The 26,106-nt window shown below is 36.4% G+C and overlaps 1 protein-coding gene across 1 annotated transcript; it reads left to right on the top strand.

Moving 5' to 3' along the window:
- The first annotated feature begins 3,634 nt into the window (after positions 1-3,634).
- Positions 3,635-25,653, top strand: LOC126830390 (transmembrane protein 272). Its single transcript, XM_050560775.1, has 4 exons — positions 3,635-3,877; positions 17,484-17,652; positions 20,704-20,763; positions 23,161-25,653. Exons 1-4 carry the CDS (start codon positions 3,635-3,637, stop codon positions 23,607-23,609), a joined length of 921 nt encoding a protein of 306 aa, XP_050416732.1. The 3' UTR covers positions 23,610-25,653.
- The last annotated feature ends 453 nt before the right edge of the window (positions 25,654-26,106 follow it).

The following is a 26,106-nucleotide window of genomic DNA, read 5'->3' as shown; positions in this document are numbered from 1 at the left end:
CCTCCTCCTCCCCCCCCCCCCAAAAAAAAAAACAACAAAAAAACAAACATCTGGACAATAGAAATTTATTGGCCAACACCGGGTTAGAATGGACACCCCCCCCGCCCCGCCCCCGCCCCGCCCCCTCTATTAGTAAGGACCCACACTGACTCGTATTAAAGAATGTTAGTTTTGTGATCATAGCCATTATGAGTCGACTAATGATGTCGACCATTACATACATGAGACGTTCCAACATCGTGGTGAAGGGGTGTGTGGCCGAGTGGTGTAACACATACGCTGTAGATCACACCTATGCGAGTCCTTGGTTCGATTCAGGGTTTGTACATGGAAAGAAATAAATGTTGTCCCCTGCCTATTCACTCGGTGCATCGATTTTCTCTCAATTATAAAGACAATTATTGAAATATAAATATTCTCAAACGATACTCCAACTCATCGCGCGCACGCACGCACGGCTTGTCAGTTTAGCAATAGGTCGGCAAGGTAGGATTTAAAGAGCATGATTTTAAAACCAGTTGATAACGTCCATTAGACCACCGTGTCCCTGTGCTATAATGGAATTGCTGACAATAGTAACATGATTACAGTATGAGTTGGCAGGGATACTTTAACAATCTGATTTAGTCATAAAACCATTTATTCCATTAGACGAATATTGACTACAATACATAATCTTCATATACAATGCTTTTAAATCTTTGTTGTATAATAAGTAGATTTAAATGAATGGAATGAACTGGGGTTTAACGTCCCATTGTTCTGCACCGACCGGGGTAATCGAGACAGGTATACGCAATACGGTGTGCTATGGGGGAAAATCCCAATTGCCAAGGTGTACAAGGTACCTCAGATTTTCGTACGAGACACAGTTCCTAGCCCGGCTCAACGTCCTGCACCACTGATAAGGGGAAACCGAGCTGGAACTTTCTCGGCCAATACCGGGATCGAACAGTTAGTATGTTTTATATACCAAATACAAATACGCGTCAAACTCTGTCTTCAGTCCCCGGCTAAAAATTTTAAGAACCATCAAACTATAATAACGGCCCTAGTTAAATTCCTGTGATGGCTGAGAAAGTCCTTCGGGATTCGTTTTAGCGTGGTTTCCCTTGTCAATGTACAGGATGGACTGATTTGCAAGGGAACAGCATCTAGTCGCTCGAATGGGACGATGAAGGGACAAAACCTTCCTCGCATATACACTGTAAAAAATATGTTGTTTTTTTTAAATCCCGAGTTTTTATTATGTGAAGGAAATTATCCGTATCATCACAGAAATATCTGTGATTTGAGATAAATAACTCGTATTTTTACCATAAAATCTGTTGTTTTAGTTGCATCTCTGTGGACAGAAACGTCGGTATTTTTACATACTTTTCAGTATGTTAAATGATGGGATCTGTGTATTTACAATATAAATTGTATTAGTAATCAAAAGACCTGTAATATCCCTGAATAACTTTTATATTAACGGCACTGTTCTGTTAATTCACAACGTTATACTGTTGGATTCAGTTATGGCGGTGAATGTTCGAATGTGCGCTGACGATGCAGAAAAAAGAACAGAGGGAAATCAACAATAAGACGCGAAGGTAAGTCTTCCTAATAATATGTAGGCGTGAAGGCAAATCTACAGCTTAGGTAGATACTGAGTATGTTATTGGATTTAAAGACACAGCCTCTGTACTGTCTGTTTAGTTTGCTGCTTTGTTTTGTTTGGAATCTGTGATTAATACAATAGCGTGTTGTATTGTAGAAATATTTGAAATTGACCATGTAAATTATTAATGTGTAAGAGACGCGTTGGCTCGGTGAATATGATGCTGGCTTATTAGCCATTGGCCAAGAAAGCTACCCATGCTTGTTTTCCAGCTTCCTTGTCAATGGTGCAAGTTTCAGTTTGGACTGACAACTGGGGTCCTGTGTGCTATTGACAGTACATGTTAAAGAACCGTAAGCCCTATCTCCGCTGCCTTGGCAAGATTTCACTGATAGGATACTCCATGACATATGCAGGAAAGTTAACACCTTTTAATTTCATATTTGTGTATGTGTTTCATTATTTTGTTTCAGGTTTGTATTGAAGATAAAACAAATAGCAAGAAGAAGTAGAAAGTAGTAAACCCATCTTTCAGTAATCACAAACTTTAAAGCCATGTAATATCTGTTCATTTTTAATACTTTTTTAAATTCATGACTGAAAAATTACATTTACAGAAAATAGATTATTTTTTACAGATGATTTTGTTTTATATTTAATCAAAACAATTATGTTAAAGAACAGAAAATCTTCCGACAGCAGATTTACCAGATTTTTTCCTGTAATTTTACCTGTTTTACAACAACAAGCTACTGTGACTTAACAGAAATTTTCAACAAACAAACAAAAAAAAATTTTACAGAATAAATAATCTGGTAAATCTGTTGTCAGATTTTTTCTGTTTTTTTTACATAATTATTTTTTACAGTGTATACCCGTCTTCATTCGCAAAATTTAGTGCATAAGGCCGGACGTTAAAAACTTCACTTGATTTTGTACATATTTATTTTTTACTTATCAATATAGGCCTGATTAAGTTTGTTGGGTATTATAATTATTGTGTATTATATGCCCGATTATACTTGAACAAACAAACAAAAAAAAAAAAAACAAAAAAAAAAATGTCAAAGCTAAAAAAATTATAGTACTCAGCCAAACCGGGGACTTCGTAAAACCGCGCAACAACGGTATTGCCTTAAAATCAAAACGACACAAATCGAAAGTTATTCTTTTTACGAACCTACGAAGACCTCAGAAATACTAATGCCTCTTTTTCTTACTAAGTTAGATTCAACAAATCACTTTGAATCAGGGAACATGTTTACCAACGAATACAGGAGAAACTAACAAACAAATAACATATATCGTTGACATGTTTAACTCGAAGATGAAACAATTTGTTAATAAACAGACTATTTTTGTCGAAAATTAATAACACCATTCTTTTCGAAATATCCAATTAGCGTATGGATTTATTGTTTTTCGTTAAGCTAATATGTAGCGTGAACACTCAAGATTCTCCAATTAACCTTTTCAACTTGAGTTTCTTTACGTTCATGTTTGTGTTTTATAATCGTAACCTTTACGCTACAACTACCATTCTGTTGGTCGTTTTTTACTGTGTTTGTTCTGCGACAAATTAACGAGTTTAAGAGAATGGTCTTTAATTTATAGTTTTAAAATGTACTTATTTTAAGAAAACTAAATTAATCAATTTTGTATTGTGTTTTGAAGATTGTAAAAAAATAAGAACTTCACCAGTCATGGAATCAATAATAGGATTAAAATGTTGCCACATCCGTTGAGTCTTCAGTTAAAATGAAATAAAACATCTTTTATAAACGGTGTTAATAAATCGATGGGGATTTATTTTATAGGGTGTTTGAAGTGCTTACATCTACCAGCGACAACCATTGAGACACCCAAGATGTCAACACATCATAGAGAAAAGATTGCAATCAAACAGGGTTATGATTCGGCTTGACTGATCTTATGGAACTAACTACGTACCAGATTAAATTCCAACGAACAGGAACGAGAATTTATTAGTGACTTTTGATCATCATGTCGATGTTAACGAGGAAAGGGACGATGGTGCGGAAGCCTCGTCGAAAGACCTCCGTACGACGAACGCGATCGGCTGGAAGCTACACGTCTAGTACCAACGAATCATCGGTGCCTCCATCTCCCGTAGCTAAATTCAATTATTCCTTCAAATCGTCACCAGGCAGAAGTTCCTTCAAATCATCGCCAGGTAGAAGTTCCTTCAAATCATCGCCAGCCAGGGCTTCTTTCAAATCATCGCCAGCCAGGAGTATCAACAGTACTATTGTGGTAAGTTTACTTTTACATTAAGAAATGTGACATTATATGCATTCCTCGACAGTCATGATTCGAAATACATTGGAAATCACACCAAAACTACCGCGAAAATTACATTTCTTGTCACACTTATATCTAACCAGATACTTCAAGATAACCCTTGTATAGTCGCCATATGTAAAACACAACACAGTTTATATGGAAAACATTCACTGGTTTATACAAATATACCAGGACGTTTCGACATGTGAACTTGTCTCTAAATGTCGTGCTTTATTTGTACAAACCAGTTTTCCATATAAATTCTCTTGTATTTTATCGGTAAAAGCCACCTAAAGATTACACCATTACGTATACACACTTGCAAAGTGTTTGAACGTATGACCACTCGAGCGGAAACGTATTGGTTTATGTATTTCGGATTTATTATGTAATTTGTGTATCTAATTTCATTTTGCATGAAGCGTTACAACCATGCATGTGATAATCTATACTGATATCTGTGACTGTCGTTTCTTCCTCTGTTCAGAGTTGGCGGCTACACTAGGGCTTTCCCTAGGCTGAAATTTGGTGTTAGAGGTAACTGATTGGACTGCGGAGTAACATAGGTCTGGTTATGGTTCATGGCTGTACCCGTGCCGTGCTACACCGATTCAACCTAGTCCCTGATATAGTTATGATCGAAGTAACAAATTGTAATTTCGTTTCGTGTTTTTTTAGTTTTGTTTTTATATACTCGTGTAATATATATAACACGGAATATAAAAAGTAAAACTAATCGGAATTACGCCTGATTTTAATAAAACTGAAAACGAACGAACTAGGAGAAAATAATGTTTTTTGATCAAAACATCTTGGAGCATTTTAAAGTACAAAACATTAGAGGATGAGTTTAGTCATACAGGAAGAGACTAAGACAGATATGAAATTGATTTTGTAGTCAGAGAAAGGTGCTATTATTATTATGAAGGCTGAATCTATAGATTAATCTTTAACTTGGCTGACGCGAGCAAAAACTTATCTATAATTTCCTGTTACCTAGTCTTAAGAACATTCCGTTAGCGGGTCTATTACTTGGATACGAATTACTATGCAAATAATAAAATTGGGTATAACGTTCGACCTTTCTGCACCAATAGGGGCACCTGATTCAACATTGTTACCACCTAGAAGGGGATAATAACAACGAAATAAATCCGCCTATATAAGGGGGTAAACACGTGGCTTTTTATTAAAGTCAGTTTACAAGACCCTAACCCTAACCCTAGCGAAACATAGGTTCACCACGCAAAAGGGAGTTTTAAATCCAGGGACAATCGAGATAACTCTACAAAAAGAAAATAATATTTTAAGATATTATGGATAACCGAGCTTGAAACACTCGCATCGTACCATAAGATATGCATATTCTGGAAAGTGGGCCTTTATATCCATATGATGGGGCGAGGGGGTCATAAATTTACCGACGGGTAAAAACTTGTTTGCCGTTTACCGTCTTATAGGCGGTACACCTATTATTATCCCCTTACCTATTATTATCCCCTTCTAGGCGGTACACATCAATGTAAAGACTTGTTATTACGTAATCAATATGAGCAAATCCAAGTTTTTAAAAATACCTCCATGAAAATAGTCTGGCGCGTCTGAAATAAGATAAATGAATTATTATTACGTTATTTTAAAAAAATTGTCTAGTATAATTGAGAATGTTTATGTAAAATTAATAGAAGCCAATGTAAAATTTAAAGCGACATTATGGAAGACTAGATAAGGGGCTGGCTATATTAATTTTAAAAAATAGATAATGTAAAGGGAATATGCTGCATTTTGTAGCGATAACTGTCAATTCTTTATTTAATCTCCCATAATGCCCCTTTAAGTTAGAATTTGTCGATTTTAATAATGTTTACACCAAATTGTTTTTAATAACAGTACTTTTGATAGCGCCTGGTCGGTCTGAAACAGTCTGGCAATATGGGTGATTTCGTAACCACCGGTTATTAAAATATAAATTGAGTCACTTATGTCCATGTGTTTTTCCTTTAACTACACAATAATTCATGCTTTACTATAGACCACTTGAATCTCCGAGGAATGTTTCATTAAGACCACATGAAAACAATCAATTGTTTACCTACATCCGCCGAGGTTATTAGGCTACTTAGTTTAATGACTGAACAGAAGTAGGCTAAATCCTCTCAAAATGTCACTTCGCTCTACATGTTGACAACGAGCTCAAAGATAGGGTCTATTTGTTAAGGCCAGCTCAATTTTGGCCAAGGTCGCTGAGATGGAAATAAGGTTTAGGCACGTGATTGTTGGCGAGATTGTAGGTTAGCATTAGGGCTAGGTCCAAGGTTAGGGCTAGGGTTTGGATTAGCGCTAGCCCTGTTTACATTTCGTGACCTTGAACCAAACTTGAAGTTGGCCTTATCAAATAGATCTAACCGAATATTTCTTCTGAACTGAAAATATTAGCCTGAATGCGTAGAAATAATCCTAATTCGACGTCACGATTCATGTTTGTTCATATTAATGCAAGAATTATGGGATTTATTGCGGGGAGGGGCGCAACTCTTACTTGACTTTGCCAAAAATACTGGATAAACAACCACATAACAAAGCAAACTCTCGGTAACGCATGGACAACGGTCCCAGACCCTCCGTACGTTGAAGATTAGGAGGTTTTGGGTGACCGAGACTAGGATAATGCCAATCTGTTTACGAAAGTCTTCTAATATCTCTGTAAAGGATGACTATCTCATCACGCGGCGTCAATCATTGGCTCAATGGCGCGTGCATTGTTTACATAAGACGTTCTAGTTCGGGCAGAATGGAGACTTTTTACTCAATTAATACCCATTAGCTCTAAATAGGAAATAATTTTTAACTACAAAAACGCCTTTATTTATTTTTCTAATACATAAAAAAAATGTTTTGGAATTTAATTTGTCGCAGGAAAAAAGTTAATATTTCTGGCTCATTAAGTCGCATCGATGTCATCCTTATCAGTGATTATTGTAGCGGCCTAGCGAAAATTCACTGTTGATCAGTGTGGGATAATGATTGGCACATTGCTTGAGTGTGCAAGAGAGATGATGATGCTGGAAATAGTTACGCGCCACAGTGCAAATAGTGTACAACCAGTTGTAGATATCAAAGGTATTGACTGTCACCAAAACAAGACATACAAATATTACCTAATGCTATGAAGACAAAATTCTAAATGTTTACCAGTTTACTAAAATCGTGACCTCTATGAGATTCACACACGTTCATCACACACGTTCATTAAGCGTAGAGATAATAATTTACATAAAACTATTTTAGTTGTTCAAAAAGTGTGAAATAGTTCTTTTGGCCTCAAGTAGCGCATATTTGATATTCAAAACTGCAGTAAGGCGGAGTAGGGAAATTGCCACATTGAACAATCATACGTTTAACGATTGCTCTGTTGCTTACTATCACATGTTTGGTTTTGCGTTCTTGACGCTATTCTACACCAAGTTGTCTGGCGTGAATCAACTATCCTATTTTGGTATGATTTTCTGCCCACTTCCAAATAGGATAAGAAATCAGTGTTGCAGAATGAACAGAATCCCATTAACTAATATGAATCCATTAGTTTATTACATTTAGACTACTGCTTAGAAATTATTAAAACATTTGTTCTTTTTTCTACAATTTTATGAAACCTCCGATAATTCAGAATCTATAATATGAACAAAGTACATGGTGCATTTAAAAATACCAATGTCACCAGTAGAGAAACCGTGTACACATTGACGTGCACGTAAAATAACCCTTGGCAGTTGAAATATGATATAAGAGTGGAGGCCGCATTTCCCTCATAGCACACCGCATGGCGTACGTCCGTCTTCATGTCCCGTCCGCACAGAAAGGCAGGACATTAAACCCCATTTCATTTCATTTCAGTATGCATTTTTAAACTTGTATAACCTTTCGAGAGTATTATAATTAAATGTCAGCGTATAAACTGTGTGATTTGATGATATATTTGGAATAAAAACGTATGTACTCAAACTAATTTATCTATCAAAAGTTTGCATCAAATCCTTTTCAAAAATTTTAAATCGCAAGAAAACTTCCCCGAGTCACAAGAATCCAATTCAGCTTGTATTTGTCGTTGTCACTGTTCATTTCCCATGAAATTATTGAATTAGCCTCTGCCATCTTCTTGTTCCGCCGTTTAATTGCCGATTTAGTATATTACGATTGCGTATATTGTTGCTTTAAAATGTATAATCTTATATAACTTCACGCGTTATGTATTTTATTTTGTGTCATTAAATTTTGCTTTAAATTGTTCACGTGAAGTGATTAAGAATGTGCAATTTGAGATGATGTCACGTTGTACTCTCTAGTCTGGTTATTAAAACAATAGGTTCTGATATGTCGTCTGCTCTCCAGTGTGTGCAAGTCACGTGATGAAAACTTAGATAAGAGATTTATTAATGGGTGGCTGGAATACTTAATACATGTTTGGTTTAGATAAAAATATAGACTGATGTACGGTGAAAGAAAGTGCACTCGTTTGCCTTTGAGAACGTGGATCCGTTTGTTATAGTCCAGGAGCTAATGACAAAATAAAATGGTCATCAGTTACAAAAGGTTTGAACACCCAAATTCGTAGCAGGTGTCCGTACGAGTAAAAATCAGTTGGTCAGATCGGGCACTGCTGGGGCGTATAGCCGCAGCAGCACCTTAAAGTAGGCCCCAGGGGGCCTAAAATTAGGTCATAAGTTACATGGCTGAAACTTTGTAGGGACAATGGTATCCATAGTCGGAGTAAATATTTCACAAATCTAACCAAAATTTCCGGGGCTTTCCCCAAGTCAGACCACGCCCAATATCGCCTCACGGGGCTAATAATATGGTCATAAGTTACATGGCTGAAACTTACCAGAAACAAAGATCCACACTTGGTAAATACAATTTTCAAAATTCTAACCAAAAATTTGGGGGCTTTCCCCAAGTCAGATCGCTCTAAAGTATGTCCGACCACACCCTAAAAATGGGGCTTTTTATATGGTCATAAGTTACATAGCTGAAACCTACCAGAAACAAAGATCCACACTTGGTAAATACAATTTTCAAAAATCTAACCAAAAATTTGGGGGCTTTCCCCAAGTCAGATCGCTCTAAAGTATGTCCGACCACACCCTAAAAATGGGACTTTTTATATGGTCATCAGTTACATGACTGAAACTTACCAGAAACAAAGATCCATTCTTGGAAAACATATTTTTCAAAAATCTAACCAAAAATGTTGGGGCTTTCCTCAAGTCAGATCGTCCTAAAGCCCACCTGGCCACGCCCTAGTGGGACTTTTTATATGGTCATTAGTTACATGGCTGAAACTTACCAGAAATATTATTCTATGCATGAAAAATGTATTTTTCGAAAATCTAACCATAAATGTGGGGGCTTTCCCCAAGTCAGACAGGCCTTAAAATTGCAGCCCCACCCACCCCCTCTATATAACGCTTATAATAATGTAATATCAATAATACATTGTTGATCCGCATCAAGATTCAAAATTATAGCACAAAAATAGAACAAATGTTTATTAGCTATGTGAAATCCTAAAATGAGCAATGGTATCAAGTGTTGTAGGAAGAGAAAGCATGTCATACCTCATTCACGACACATGTCATGAATAGATAGTTAGGACTGATGCTAAATTTATGTCTTCAAACGTTCTGTATTCCATCACAGCAACCCATTCAACAATGATTCAGACTGTTATTCAATATCTTATATCAAAGTGGGAAATTCAAACAAATATTTCGAAAGTATTTATTGGATTAATAAGTTGCTTTGGTTTGAATTCGGTAGTTTTTGCCTTTCCCGATCTTCGATGATGAATAACAACCTAATGGATTTTAAAAAATGTTAGTCAGTGATGAATTTCTGAAATTATAAAATCTATTCATAGTTTTAATACATATAACTTTAGTTATCCTTCCTCTTCATTGGTAAATATTTGTTCCACATAACATTTTAATGATTTAAAATAAGTGAGTAAGCGTGGCTGGGTGACGCAAACAGTTAACCTGTCACACTTTTATCATCATACAAGAATTGTTTGATTCGTCATCGGAGTCCTTGCTTTCTTGGTCACTATCTTCATCTATGTGAATACTCTCAACTAACACGGGAGCAACATCACCATCAAACCACTTTAATTCATACACCCCATCATCATTTAAAACCCTCCTTCTATTCTCTGGATGGAAATTGGGGAGATTATTTTTGACACATTTATCCAGATACTACAAATATAATTCACTCTCTTGATTTTCAAAGTTAATACCTGTGAGCATGGCGGCAAAGGGCTTGTTTCTATGCCTTTAATACCAGAAAGACATCCATTTTTAGGCATCCAATAGATACTACAAACAAATCCTTCAATAACTATTTACTCCAGAAAGAATGGATTCGCTTTTACTGAGAGAAAACAAGGCTTTCTGGCCATAAACAGCCTTTTCTAATAATTTTAAAGGTCGGGCATCCCCTTTCCTATTAAACGATGCAGTATGATCAAAGCCAGTGAGTGCATGGATGCTTCAAATCTTTTCTCCTTTTACGGCTTATTGGTTTATATGCAATTATTGGCGATTGGTTGAATGCCTACTGTATCAAGAAGACTGTCTTTACCAGAAAGAATTTCAACAAATCTATCGTAATTTTTAAAAACAACCCCAGTTGATAGGTGTGGTGACACCATCATGCCAATGGGTGTTTCTTGGTTGCACTCAGTGGATGTAAATGTCAATTCTGTTTGAGTTCCTCAATGCTATTGTAACTTAATGTATGTCCCAAACGATTAAGAATCTAAATAACCTTTTTACTGCCTGTAAGGCTTTTCACTGCAAGACCCAGTTATAGGTGTTTTGATGGCTTAGTTCTACCCCTGGTTAGAGAATAAATGGCATGCTGACTAATGGAATTAATTCTCTTGACTTTGTTTTATCCACAATTAGATTATGGACCAACTAGTAGATGTGTAAAGAAAGCGGAGACCATATCTGGTACTGCTATTTCACCATTTGTGATATGTTGTATGGTTAAATTTTCAGGCAGTTTAATTTTCTTTGTACTGAATATTTCTCATCGGAGTAAGAAAGTGACACCCTGAACTGTATGTTCAGTTTCTCTGGCGTTGTCAGATGACTTGCGAACAGCGTCATCAACATTTAAACCTTTACTGAAGACAATATTACCACATCTTTTATTTCCACTGTCAATTGAAATATTCTCACCAAAGAATTTATATAACCAACTTGTTTTGCAAATCGCTGGGCAAAATACCTAACTCTGTATAGTTTCCGCCACCAAATTCTAATAAACATGACTGATAGTATTGCAGTAAGCTATTTTTAACAGGTAGATCTCTTGTTTTTCCAGAATAATGTCAGTCACAAAACTACATAAAGCATCAAATGCTTTGGCATGTATATTCCTAGCATCATGTCATTCACTTTTATCATATGACCTGCTTACTTCTCGTTGATATTCTATTCTGCACATTACATGATAGAATGTCTTTGCCAATGAAATCTATATCTTGGATGTACTTAAGCATATTTTCATCCTGAAGAATTGTTGCATATTCTTGAATATTTTTTTCGATTGTCGTTGTGACACAGGTTATTACTTTCTGTTTCTGACCTTGATGTTTTCTGTTTGATTTTCTGCAAAACCGGCAGACCTTCTCGAACGAATCGGAACTGGATGCAGAAGTCAATGTTAAACATGATCTCATCAATTTTGGATTGGAATTTGGATTGTCATTTTCTTGTACTTCATCATTTTGTTTCTTTTGAATTTTAGATAGCTCCGTATATCTTTTACATCATTCCATATGAAATCCTGTTAACTCATATACAACTTTGGGGGGCATAATTTCAGCATACTTCAAACGTGACTTTTTACGGATTTCTAAAATTTGTTGACAGTTTTGTAGAGTATCTTTCTTAAAAACAAGAATCCGACCGACATCGGCACCATTGCCATAATGAAGACAGCACCAGCGATCGTACGATATGATGTATACCAGAATAAAGAAATAAGAGTGGTTGATTTTTCCAACTTGACGTATTTGTATTTTTGTATGTATTTATCTACCGTAATCATGGACATATTTGTACTGGAACTACTCTAATCTATATACATGCTTATATATATTACTGCTTGACTTTATGCCTTAATTCAGAATATTTGGAAATTTCAGTTATATTACCAATTGGATTGATTTTACCATCGTCTTTTTCAATTTCCATGTTGTAATGAGTTCTTAGGCTTCAACTTGCAAAATGAATGAAATTTGTTCCGAGTGTAAAAATTGCATACGTGTTATGTGGAAGAAAACAAAATAATTGTACTCTATGAGACACTGTAATCGAAGACTAATATACAATACATGTACACCTATAGAATATTATATTGTACAAAATATTTATATTATGAGATAAAAAAGTTCATTGTTGGTGGCACAGAGATAAACTGTTCTAATGATTACCATGGGAACTGCCAGACCCAAGTTATAAACCATACTACAATCACCTCGGTGGAAGCGGACGTAAAACACAACTAACACAACAACAACTGTTATTTAATTTTAAATGTAAATATGTTTAGATGATTTATATAGAGGGAGTGGGTGGGGCTGCAATTTTAAGGCCGTTCTGACTTGGGGAAAGCCCCCACATTAATGGTTAGATTTTCGAAAAATACATTTTCCATGCATGGGACAATATTTCTGGTAAGTTTCAGCCATTTAACTGATGACCATATAAAAAGTCCCATTTTTAGGGCGTGGCCAGGTGGGCTTTAGGGCCATCTGACTTGAGGAAAGCCCCAACATTTTTGGTTAGATTTTTGAAAAATATGTTTTCCAAGTATGGATCTTTGTTTCCAGTAAGTTTCAGCCATGCAACTTATGACCATATAAAAAGCCCTATTTTTAGGGTGTGGTTAGGGTGTGGTCTGACATACTTTAGTGGTAAGTTTCAGCCATGTAACTGATGACCATATTATTAGCCCCACGAGGCGATATTGGGTGTGGTCTGACTTGGGGAAAGCCCCGGAAATTTTGGTTAGATTTGTGAAATATTTACTCCGACTATGGATACCATACGCCCCAGCAGTGCCCGATCTGACCAACTGATTTGTACTCGTACGGACACCTGCTACGAATTTGGGGGGTCAAACCTTTTGTAACTGATGACCATATTATTTTGTCATTAGCTCCTGGACTATTAAGTAATTGGTTAATTTACGTTATGTAGTTCGGGGTGTAGCTCAGTAATATTAGTAATATTAGGGCCTACTTTAAGGTGCTGCTGCGGCTATACGCCCCAGCAGTGCCCGATCTGACCAACTGATTTGTACTCGTACGGACACCTGCTACGAATTTGGGGGGTCAAACCTTTTGTAACTGATGACCATATTATTTTGTCATTAGCTCCTGGACTATTAAGTAATTGGTTAATTTACGTTATGTAGTTCGGGGTGTAGCTCAGTAATATTAGTTAGAGGATCTTTCACGTTCTCTCCGTTTATTCTGGATATTCTGGGGGATCTAAAAATAATATAGAGTTCCAAATAAATTATATACGCTGATAAAGGTTCAAACATTTATTAAAGACTGGCACAGAAGAATGTATATAATGAATACAAAATATTTAAACAATATGCATGAATAATAAATGATAAGACAAGTTATTATAATACGGTTCAGAATACATTATACATCATAATTACAATTACGATTCGAAATATATTTAATGTCTTTAGCAAAAGAACATATATATATCTTTGCCTTACGTCTGGCATTGTTCGAATTAATATAACATATTGTATGCGACGTTTGATAATAAACGTATGTGCATAACTATGTATGAAATTGCATATATCAAGTGATGTAATTCTCAATATAACATTTCACATACTATGCGTAATATAAATATATAGTAACCTTAATAACAAAAGAATAATACATACAAAGTATTTCTAATACGAAATATTAACTCACCTAAAAATAATATAGAGTTCCAAATAAATTATATACACTGATGAAGGTTCAAACGTTTATTAGAGACTTGCACAGTAAGCATACTGACCGTATGTCTTCTGTCGTATATAATAAAGCAAACCTTATCATCAGTTCAGAAGTTTACTTGGAAGTAAATTAAACATGTTAAGCGGATTATAGATAAATTTACAAAGATTAACCCTTTGAATAAGAGATAGTCGCAAGACCATTTAAACATCCTAATAGGTTAAGTTAACATTTCATGGGTATTATTTAATAAATTGGGTACCATAAGTATACTATATTATGTAAAATAATGTGACATACTGAACTGTGGTCAAGTTGTAAGATAACGATGACGATGAGAGAGATTTGCTACTGTCATGTTAAATTTAAAAAATAATATTTTGAGCAACAAATATATCTATAAAAAAATAATATTTTGAACAACAAAAATATCTATAGTTCTGTGTAATAATGTTTATGAAATAGGCTAAGGACCCTGCTTGTTTTAGACATTTTAATGTGGTGCATGATATCAACATAATTGTTTTGTTTGACATAAAATACGGAAGTAAAAAAAATTGTAGATTACCGAGTTAAGGTCAAGAGGTCAAAGTTAATTTGTAGATTTATGATTAAATAGACACATCTAGGTTTATTAAGAATTAAATGATGGTTTAATTTTAATTAAGAGTAAGGGATAATAATATGATTTATAAATAATAATGCTAGACTAATATTAAATAAAGTTTTAAATTAGAAATAATTAGTTCTTGGTCTGTTGGTAATGACATGTTTTGATTTGGCGGATAAAATTGTACTTTGTCCACCCAACCAATCATACTTAGAAGAAAAAGAAAGTTTTCATTATTGAGACTATGGTAGCTGAAACAGACCAATGGAGATCCAGGAAGATCAAAAGGTTTACCAATGTTCCAAATTGAGGATTTCTAAGACATTATTTGAATAAGTTATAACTGGTAACCAAAGATGTTCACTTCAAAGTGAAAACTGAACGTTTAAAATTTGAAGTGTAGTGTATTAATATTTTAGAATTAGGATACAATTATGTGATTTTATGTGGTTGGGTTAAAATGAATTATCGTAGCACTTTGTAGCGCAGTGATGAACTTTTGGAGAGCTTTTGCATGCGATTTTTGATTTTGATTTTTGAGTTTTGATTATTTGTGTTTTTTTCTTTGATATTTTTTATTCTTTTTCTATTTTTTGTTGGTATACAATGGTAGCGTTGGCCATATGTAATCTTGTATGTTCCATCATATAGTAATCGTATATATTTGCATGTTGCATGAATAATTATATAATTATATGAATGTTGGGTTAGAAAATGGAACTTTTTCTACCTGATAATGCGCATAAATCTTAAGGTGAGGAGAACTGTAGCAATTTAAGTAAGGGATTTATGCGATAATTGAATAATAGCGCTAAATACGTGTTTATTTGAAACGCAGTTTAATTTGATAAATACATATGTATAATAATATCATGGCCTAGACTAATTACAGTTTACAGATTCACAGACAAGTAAAATAACACGAGATACGGAAATCTGTGTTGATATGAAACATGAATTAAACTTTAGGTTAATAAACACATTTTACATATGCCATGCAAGGTATGGTGCATGTCCATTCCATATTTTACTTAGTCATGTGGTCATTAGGCTTAGTAACCAACCACCATAATTAATTACGTAATATTTGACCAATTAAATAATATATAGCAAATGTCAAGGCATATCAAAACATCCGAGAAATGCGCGATTTAGAACACCATGTAGTTTTTGAGAGAGCAAACACCATGTCGTTGGGAGAGACTGTTGAGGTTCAAGTGGCAACATCTGGGTTGAGAGAGAATGACTTTATTTTGGTCTATGCTTGTAATCTATGTATTCAGTTTGATATGAAACTGTGGAAACCATACTTTTGTTCCTGTCATCTTGTTTGTTAATCATACGATATTTTTGAGACTGATAAAAAGATATACACAGCTTGAGATGTTAAAGAAACATTTAAAGATACGTCCTAATCAGTTATATACTACAGCCAAGGACAATGCTAGACGATCATAAGTCTATAGCTAATAAAATGGGTAGCAGAGAAGAGAGTATGCGTCACATGTTGGATGTGGGGAGTTATTGTGGCTTTGTACTTTTCACATCTAACCAGCGACTCATAGAACTGTATCGTATGATATATTTGATTTGGTTGCCGAACAGTGCATAGCGACGCATAGTGCTACAAATGTTCTAACAACCGTTAGCCATTAGATTCACACATAAAAACCGCTTCTTACGCCACTCAAGCAAATATGACATTTGTTAAATTGGAAATAACTACCCTATAAATACTTTCATGGGAATGTATCTTTAAGATGAAAACACCTACAGTTGAACTTTTACCTTAAAAGCGTCAGAAACGTTGGATTATCATTGGTTTACACGTAAAAGAGACCTTGACTGTCGGAATTCCAAACAGATGTCCCCGTATATATCGTACATGTCCGTCTCCACAAGCCTGTTTAGCGCAGAAAAAAAAGTAAAAGTAAAACCCCGTTTCATTTTATTTGCTGGGTTAAATATTAGGGTAGTCTACTTAGAATTTTAATTTAAAGATTGGTCTTAATGGATGAACCCTATTTGGTCTTAAGACAGACAGTCGAGTAAAGGTTACCGCCCCCCCCCTCTCTCTCTCTCTCTCTCTCTCTCTCTCTCTCTCAATCTATGTTAGATTATCCGATGTCTACTGAAGGTCGGGTGATAATACAAATTCACTTTATCTTTCTTTAAGGTAAATAACTATAGAATCCACTGAAATGAGTGTAAATGTAAGTTATGTAAATTGTCTATGGTTAATGTTGAGTCTGGCCGTATTTAATGATCAAGCTCATACATAGATGTTTAGTAATAGCATTGTCAGTCTGCACACATAGAATTATCTACTTTGAAAATAGATTTCTATCCTGAATTGTCGCCAAGTTGAAAAATTAGAGCACTGTTTTGTTCCGCTGTTCTAATCCATTTTGCATTTTTCAAACACTAAAAAATAAACATTTAAATTTCATTAGACATATTAAAATGGAAGCAGAACTATAAATTTCTCAAACCTGTTGAAGTATACTTAGCGTTTTCGATTAAAATCGATGATGTAAGAAATAAAATGTCGGTCAACTAGCTTTGCGTCTTTTCTCAAGCGGAACTAATTGTAGACGGTCACCGTGCGTAGCATTGAGCAATTATTCGTTGAAGTATTCAGTCAAGTTTCTTACCAAAAATACACGTGGGCCTTTAAGGCTCAGCTAACTCTGATGCCAAGGTTTCCCATGGTGAAGTATGATATTGTTGAATGTTTTGACAGTGTTTTACTACAAGTAGATGAGGCCGATTAACGACGTGGAGTGAGATATCGTAAACATGTCAAAGTGTTACTGTTTTCGATCTTATAGACTGCGTACATTTGCTTGTTTTTCTTTCTTATACATACATGTCACGTTTATAAATAAGTATTGATTGACTTCTTGAATCAATTTTTGTAGGCTTTTGAAGAGGAGCGTCAGTTCTTTCGAACAAGTTTGGATTGGAGTGAAGCCATATCAGCGAGTAAGGCAGACAAAGAAGTCATTGTTCAGATCAAGGAGGCCAACAGTGATGCCGAGAATGCCTGCGATTTTATTTGTCGCGCCCACAGAATAATTTGTAGCAGTTGTAAGTTTTACATTAAAGTATCAATATTGACCTAATCCAGTTGATTAATATGATGTTTACACAATGTGATCAACAGACAATAACGTATACATGGTTTTTATCAACTACCCCCATAATGTCGTGACGTACACAATGGCTCATTTTTATACACAGACGGGCGGAACATGATGTGAAACATGATTCTTTAGACTGCATTAAATATAAAAGAGTAGACAGACAAAGAAAGACCCATGCATGGGTTGAGTATACTAAACCTGGTGAACAACAATATCCCTTATCAACCAACTGAAGGCTGGATCATTGTCGTTTTTATGATCTCTAGGGTTTTAAAGAATCTGTTTATTATTCTAATTGCACGGATTAATATACGCTCTACTTGTCCTTTAAACCACAATGGCTTTACATTGCTGTTTTAACACAAATCCACTACCACAGTGCACCCTCGACTCTCGTGCGTCTAGAAAAATATTCAGGATTTGTGGAGTGTGGTGCTTGTGTGGCTTAGGAAAATGTACCGTGGCGTTTGGATGTGTTGAAAATCCGAAGCTCAGCCTTTTTTACACACTGGTGCGCGCGTAAAATATCTCCGGACAATTGGCGCGCGGAAGGGTAATTTACCTCCGACAGTAGCGTTTCCGACTAAATTTCATCCAATTCCAATTGTTAAGAGTTCTTTTACACGTACCCAAGTGTGTACATGGGTGGAGCTCACTACCGCGCCACATCCGAATGACTAACCACACCTTTCTTTTTATACTGCCAGGCGTTACCCTGCCAGATGATTCGGGGGTTCTATCCCTGTATTGGCCGCGAAAATTTCCCGGAATTTTCCAGCGTGGTCCCCCCACCCCCACACCCTGTAGCGGGTGCCGGATTAACGGCCTTACAAGGACAATGTCTAATTGTCCGGATGGGATGAGAAATCCTTGACAGATGAAATTCGAAATATTAGTACGTTGTAGCGCCGCTGCCCGGCTAAAATGTCACTCATAGCACAGTGCATAGCGTACTCCAGTCTTTGTTATCCCAGTCGGTGAAGACAAGTAGGACTACCACGGCCCCTGGATCAGTCGGTGAAGACAAGTAGGACTACCACGGCCCCTGGATCAGTCGTTGAAGACAAGTAGGACTACCACGGCCCCAGGATCAGTCGGTGAAGACAAGTAGGACTACCACGACCCCTGGATCGGGATTAAGTTCTATTGCTTGGAAAATCGGTTGATTTATAGTTTACGATCACGAGTAACCTTGTGTGTTATAATTATGCTCATGGGAGAGAGAGAGAAATGGGGTTTAACGTCCACTCGACACAAACTAGGTCATTTCGGAACTAACACATGGTTTAATTTTATTTCAATAATTCGCTTTCGCGTAGGGGTCTTTAGCAGTGGGAGGAAACCGGAGGACCCGGAGAAAACCCACGAGGTTGGACAGGCGACCCTACTCCTTGTCACGTACAACCGGGGATTCGAAACCACGCCAGTTGACTCAATGACAGGTCTTATGATACAGCGCGCACGTGCTAACCATTCGGCCATCCAAACCCCTTATAGACCGGGAGCCCAGGGGGTCAACCTAGCTGAAAAGTGTACCAATTTTCTCCTATATGGTATCAATGTATGTATATCTGGTATCATCAGAATGTAAGTCTGTCGGGTTTTGTGGTGGGTGTGGTATTCCACGCCCTAAATGCCATGATCCCCAACTAGGCTAGATTAGCTCAAAAGTGTACCACACGCAAATCTTACTGCAGTGTACCGTACATCTTCAGGTATTACAAAAACACTCTGACAGACATTTCTAGTGGTGGGGTACCCCTGACAGAGCTATTTAATTGCCAGACATTTGTAGTATTGGAGTATCCCTGGCAAGAGTTATCTAATTTCCAAACCAAAGCTAGGCTAGATTAGCTCAAATCTGTACCACTAAAACAGCTTTGGAGTTGTTCAGTACCACCACAGGAATTATGAATGACCACTAGCAGACAGTTTGTGCGGTGGGTTGCCCCTAACAGACACGCCCAAAATAACACGCCCCCAACTAGGATAGATTAGTCGGCACTGTTCCTGTGGCAGTGGTCATTCATGACTCCTGTGGTGGTACTGAACAACTCCAAAGCTGTTTTAGGTGGTACAGATTTGAGCTAATCTAGCCTAGCTTTGGTCTGGAAATTAGATAACTCTTGTCAGGGATACTCCATCACTACAAATGTCTGGCAATTAAATAGCTCTGTCAGGGGTACCCCACCACTAGAAATGTCCGTCAGAGTGTTTTTGTAATACCTGAAGATCTACGGTACATTGCTGTGCGATTTTCAAGTGGTACACTTTTCAGCTAATCTAGCCTAGTTGGGGATCATGGCACTTTGGGCGTGGAATACCACACCCACCAACAGAAACCCGGCAGACTTACATTCTGATGATACCAGATATACATACATTGATAACATATAGGAGAAAATTGGTACACTTTTCAGCTAGGTTAACCCCCTGGGCTCCTGATCTATTATGCTCATGGTAGAGACAGTAATAATTGTATATTTGTGGTTTACTTACTACCCTATAGTTTGTCATCTACAACGATATACTTACAGAATTAGAACCAATTTACAAGAAATACCCCCCAATTCCATTAATCAATCTGTGTTCAATGAACAATTTTAATGCCATTTTGAAATTATCAAAGATCCATCTAGCCCAGGAAATTGACAAAATACGTCTTATGTGACGTAAAAGCAGTTGCTGCTAGCTATATGAGCAGGTTAAAAGGTGTTATTTTCGCCGTGGCTGCGAACAATTTGACTAAATTGATGTGTTGATTCATGTACGTCACCTTTTCGTACCAGAAGAATTCAAGTGGACATAACATGGCGCTCAATATGTTTTAGACGCCTTGTTTGTCATACAGAAAAAAAAACCAGAAACGTAAGCAGGGTTTGTCACTCTTATCCAGTCGCATTTCCCATTAGAGATTAACTCACTTCTTCCATCTCCAGTCTTAATCGGAAATTATAATTTACATTAAATGTTTTTTGTTGTTGTTATTTTTCAGACTTTATGAGAGCCTTTCTAGCCGTCGTCTTAATCTTACCAATTGCTATGATATCCATAGGTAAAGTAAAAATATTCTTTATTTCTTAAATTTATAAAAAATGAGACGTTAAGAAAAAGTTACCACAAAACAATGCAGCAGATACTTGCATATATCAGGAAAATATTTCAAAGGTGGGTACAAGTATCACAATTGGCACAAATACCCCCTGGGTGCTACTCTTTTGAAAAACCCATTAGCTGATCGATAGCGGCTATTTTCAAGATGGCCACCCTTTCCAACCGATAATGCATGCAAGCATGTTAAGCACTTCATATGATTTGACATACTTGCATAACATTGTGAAGATATGATGGTGGTATTTAGATCATCCAATACATTTACTGATAAGGTCAGTTTTATTTTTATTCTCGGTAAATATATCAATAATTTACGGAAGCGTATTAGGGCCATTAAATTAAAAATAAATTTCTCATTAAGTCCTGATTAGAAGATACTACATGTAGTTCTAATTAGGCGAGAGTAACTCCTAATTTTCAGATAGTGACTCCTAATTAGGAAATAATAACTCCTAATTAGGATATAGTAACTCCTAATTAGGATATAGTTACTCCTAATTAGGAAATTCAGTATTTACTTGAGAGCTTATCATGGGGACTCCGGTTAACTTGTCAAAAAGCTGTATCGATAATTCAAACGGAGTTCCGCTACATATTAAAGTTAGAGCAAGTAGACCATGGGAGAAACTATTCGTCATAAATCAATCCTAAAATACCATCTACAAAAATGCCGCCCTGGAAACCCGGCCCTCTTCCTACCCTAGCTATGCTACTGACTGACCAGCGTCGCATTAACAGGGGTCGTTTGCATCCGCAGCACTATTGAACGGCATATCAGAACAGACAAAATCTAGCACACTTTTAGTTTTCTTATAACTCAGTTTGTTATCAATGCTTTTAATTAATTCTTAACGTTTACCTTTTGTAAAATCTGACCAGGTAAACAATAACACGTGCGAGAAAGAGCTGAAACCAATCCTATATTCTGTTTAGTTTCTTTGTGGTCAAATTCGAAATCCAAACTCCTATGATATATCAATATAATGTACAACACGTAAATCAAAAAAAAAAAAAAGAAAAAGACAAAGGCCAACAATCATAAAGCAAAACATGTTGAATGTAAACAAAGGAGACGAGATTGAGACGAGATTGAGATGTGAACGAGATGTGAACTATTGAACGTGTCCTAAAGTTACACACTCGTTGTACTTGATTTGCAAACACGAGAACCTATTATTGTACGTATGTTACAAACACGAAAGTATATGTGAATATTTCTCGCAAAGCCCCAGTTCTCGCCTTTAATCAATGAAAGCAGTCTATAGTGTTCTAATTGTGTTGCTTTAAAGATAACCCGAGTAACTCTCATTTCAAAGCCGTCTTCCACCCTGGATTATGACATCTATCGAACCAAACCACTAGACTTCAAAAACATTGACTTGTCAAGTTGTCAAGAAAACCCCATTCTCATCTAATAACCCGTCTACAAAAACATATTAAACCCATTGATAGATGACCATTAATTAAACCGAGGACGTAGAACATATAACTTCGCAGAACGATTATTCTTATTATGGGATAACCTTGGCGTTAGAAGTCCCGTAGGAATGATCACAATGTAAAAAAAATCGATAAGTTATCTGATTTTCGTAAACTTCAGACTAATTCTAACTTATGATAAATCGAATTGACCGATGTAAATTATAATTGGACTTAATAACTTACCTGTGAACATTAATGTTAAATTGTGTGACATTAATTATCTCCCTTCATAAATGTTTCAATTCATTAGTGTGGGGAAGAAAACACCTGCTACCAAGAAATTTTATTATAATGTGATAAATGTTATGATTCAAAGCTATTGAAGTAACATATAAGAACTATTAAAGCCACTGTGTGTGATATGGATTTTGGGACACTATCTCCTGGTTTAATCCACGCTAATATGTATTCAGACGGATTAAAAATAGGCTCATCAGATAGATTCCGAACCATAAACATGGCGTGGTCGTGTTTATCCCTAGACACCAGAATGGCCATTGTACTTATATACATGTAAAACATGTTATAAGGACTGAAAGGCGTTCTGTAGGTATAGAAATCCAGACGATTAAATCAAGAAACATAGGTAATACTACCTTGACCTAGATGTCCATGGATAGAAAAGAATTACTCATCCAGGCGGCTAAGATATCACAAAATAAACAGATGGGTCGTTTTAATTAATGAATTATGGACCAATATGTTTTTAATAATTCGTTTAAATGTGTATATGATTGAAGTTAATACTTGTCTGTTAGTTTGTGATACCATTTCTTTAAGAGTAGAGTTTAGTTAAACTCTGCTTCATTCTAATCTTTTATTACCTCCGCCATTTTTTTATTCTTTTATATTTCAGGCGTGAAATATTTAAATGATTGCCCAGTTCAACCCATGATACCAGTTTATCTACTAGTTGGGGGATGTTTCGGTTTAGTGAAACTCGGGTCGTGTTTTTGGAAGACTATCCAGTCGAAAAGAGACGAGAGTATCGATAATATATACGATGCTGGACAAAAGGGTATATTTTCGTCACGAACTAACCGAGTGATGAGCATCGTGTTATCTGTATTTCTTTCTGTCTGGCACGGATTGGGGACATTTTGGGTCGGTTCGATATGGCGACCGCGCTACAAGCAACTGATTCACGAACCAAGTAACTGGTGTGATTCTACTGTGTATATTTTTGCGATGTGTCAGATTTTAGGATTGTACGCTTTCATGTGCCTTTTTTGTTTGACGTTCTGTTTGTTAGCCTCTATTTTTAGAATGTGTGGCTGTGCTGTTGGAAGTCGGACTGACGTATAAACGAGTTGTGCGATGGTGTATGTACAGCTTAGTCAACGCGCCTCGAAAGAATGATAAAAGTACGAAAAAACATCAATGAAACGATAATGTGCAGTGGATATTCAGACTCAAAACAATCCATGATTACCAATACGTCAGGATTGAGTAGAAAACACGTTCGTCACTTCATGTAAGATGCGAAATCCACGACAAATACGCCACCAATCACAGATTACGGAAATGACGTAACGGATAGAGGACAGAGTCCGATAAGAATCCGCTACGTGCACGTGTACGAACATGCAGTGTCGGCGTATAGAGATGTTGATGACGTTAATGACAAAAAGTGTGCCTAGATGGAGATTGAATGCTTAAGTCAACAATTTGCGATGTACATACATGTATTCTAGATCGTTCCAGATTGCGTTAATGGGACGATTATGAAACACGTGATTACATAATGATCAAAGGTATAGTTTTCGTCCATTGCGAAACCTACACGAAACATCATATTATTGTTAGTAATCGAAGGTAATCTGGAGTGGATATTTGACACATCATGAGTGTGGGCGTTTAATGTCGTCTTTCATGTCCGTCGGTTTGTCCGTCAACAATTGGGTTGTTAACACGATATAGACTACAGTTTGTAACTGATATTTTTCAAATTCAAATTAGGCGTGAAGCATTGGGGCCATGAGAGGACAAATCCGTCCCGCGACCTTCAGTATTTTGAAATTTGGTGTTAAGCATTTCTGGGTCACGAGAGAATAAACACCCCTGATCCCCGCTTTTCGAAAATCTTGTTAACGCGATGGGGGCTACAGCCTTTAATAGATCTTCTGCTAATTTGGTGTTCATGATAGGCTAAACCCGACCCCCCCCCCCCTTTTTCGAAAATCTTGTTAACTTCATGGGAGTTACAGTTTTAAATGGACCTTCTTCTAATTTGGTGTTCATGGGAATCAGAAACCCGAACCCTATCGACATTCGAAGTTTCACAACCTTTTGTTCCGGGACTTCCTCTAACCCCACCCACGTTTGGAAAACTTTATTAACGTGATAGAGACTGAACGGAATAATTTTTTCCAATTTGTTGTGAAGCATTAGGACTGTGGGAGGATTAACCCTATTGATTTTCAAATTGGGTGTGAAGCATTGGGATCGAAGAGGATGAATCCTGTCGATTTTCAGCATTCTTTTTTTCTTTCGTTTGCAGAGATATATTACGTATCCGGAAACGCTTGTTGACACGATCGAGGTTAGATTTCATAATGATAGAAGGGATCCTTATCAAATTCTCCTTTCGGATAAGCTGCTGTCTATGACTATATTGCTGCTGTGTGGGTGTATGTCCACGCTTTGCGTGTCTATATTTAATAAACCCATCAGAAGGTTTATGAGAATTTACTCTGAGTTGTGATTCAATTTAAGTGCTAATTTTTATATGTAATAGAAAACTTATATTGGTATCCTAAATAAAATAATACATAAAGTTAATAGATGATATGCGTACAAATGTGAATTTTTAACATCGAATAATGGCTGGATTGACGAATTCTTAAAAGAATGCTCTATTTTTAAACACTTATTTCGTCTCCATATGTATATGTTGGTCAATGGTCGTTAATTTGATTGTCGTTTGTACAGGAAATGTAAGGATGCCCATATTATTTTGGACCAGGAACTGGACCCTACCCGTCTCATACTGTTCGTATTCTTGCGTGCGACGCCCATGGCACGAAACTTAGCATGCTCGTTCCGTGGACAGCTGTTCATCGGTTGAAGTACTTCGATTTTTCCAGATGGCTGCGATGACATCATAGTAACTTCCTGGTCCATAGTACGAGGGTACTTATTTAAAATAATAAATGAAGTCACAAATAGTAATCATTCATTCCTAAATATATTTACATTTATTAAAAAAAAAACCAAAAAACAACTGAAAACATAAGAAGTATAAATTATTTTATTACAATAAAACGAAAAAATGATTATTTTTCTAAAATATAATCATATTTATTGTTATTTATAATACACATATCATCATTCAAAATATATCTTGAACACGTGGTGTCTTCGTTATTTCAGTATTACAATAAAAAATTATGTTGAAATCAAGTGTTGCTCCATTTAATTTATTTTACTTAATCCTTGAGCAGGAAATGAAGAGTATTGCGGCGTTGTTCTACATGGAAATGAAATGGGGTTTAACGTCCTATTGTTCTGCTCCGACTGGACTAATGAAGACGGGCATACACCATACAGTGTGCTAGTAGGGAAATTTTGCCCGGACTGCGGCTCTACGGCCTACTCTTATATTGAATTCTAATCGCCAAGGGATCTTTTACGTGCACACCAATGTGTAAACGGGATCTCGGTTTTTCGTACCACCCGAACCACTAGACAGCTGTCCTTGTCAGGTCCCGCGTCCTGCACCACTGAACTTTCTCGGTCAACACCGGGATCGAATCCTCGAACTCAAGTCTTACTGACTTAGCCACCGTGACTCCTGTTCTAC

This window comes from Patella vulgata, chromosome 8 (assembly GCF_932274485.2).
Source record: "Patella vulgata chromosome 8, xgPatVulg1.2, whole genome shotgun sequence".
In the NCBI taxonomy this organism is placed as follows: domain Eukaryota; kingdom Metazoa; phylum Mollusca; class Gastropoda; family Patellidae; genus Patella; species Patella vulgata.
The sequence above is the reverse complement of the archived record's forward strand: the minus strand, read 5'-3'. Positions and strand labels throughout refer to the sequence as shown.

Coding starts and splice junctions, on each gene's coding strand:
- LOC126830390 (XM_050560775.1), top strand. CDS start 3,635: ATGGTGCGGAAGCCTCGTCGAAAGACCTCCGTACGACGAACGCGATCG. Junction 3,878..17,483: donor GTATCAACAGTACTATTGTG/GTAAGTTTACTT, acceptor CAATTTTTGTAG/GCTTTTGAAGAGGAGCGTCA. Junction 17,653..20,703: donor CAGAATAATTTGTAGCAGTT/GTAAGTTTTACA, acceptor GTTATTTTTCAG/ACTTTATGAGAGCCTTTCTA.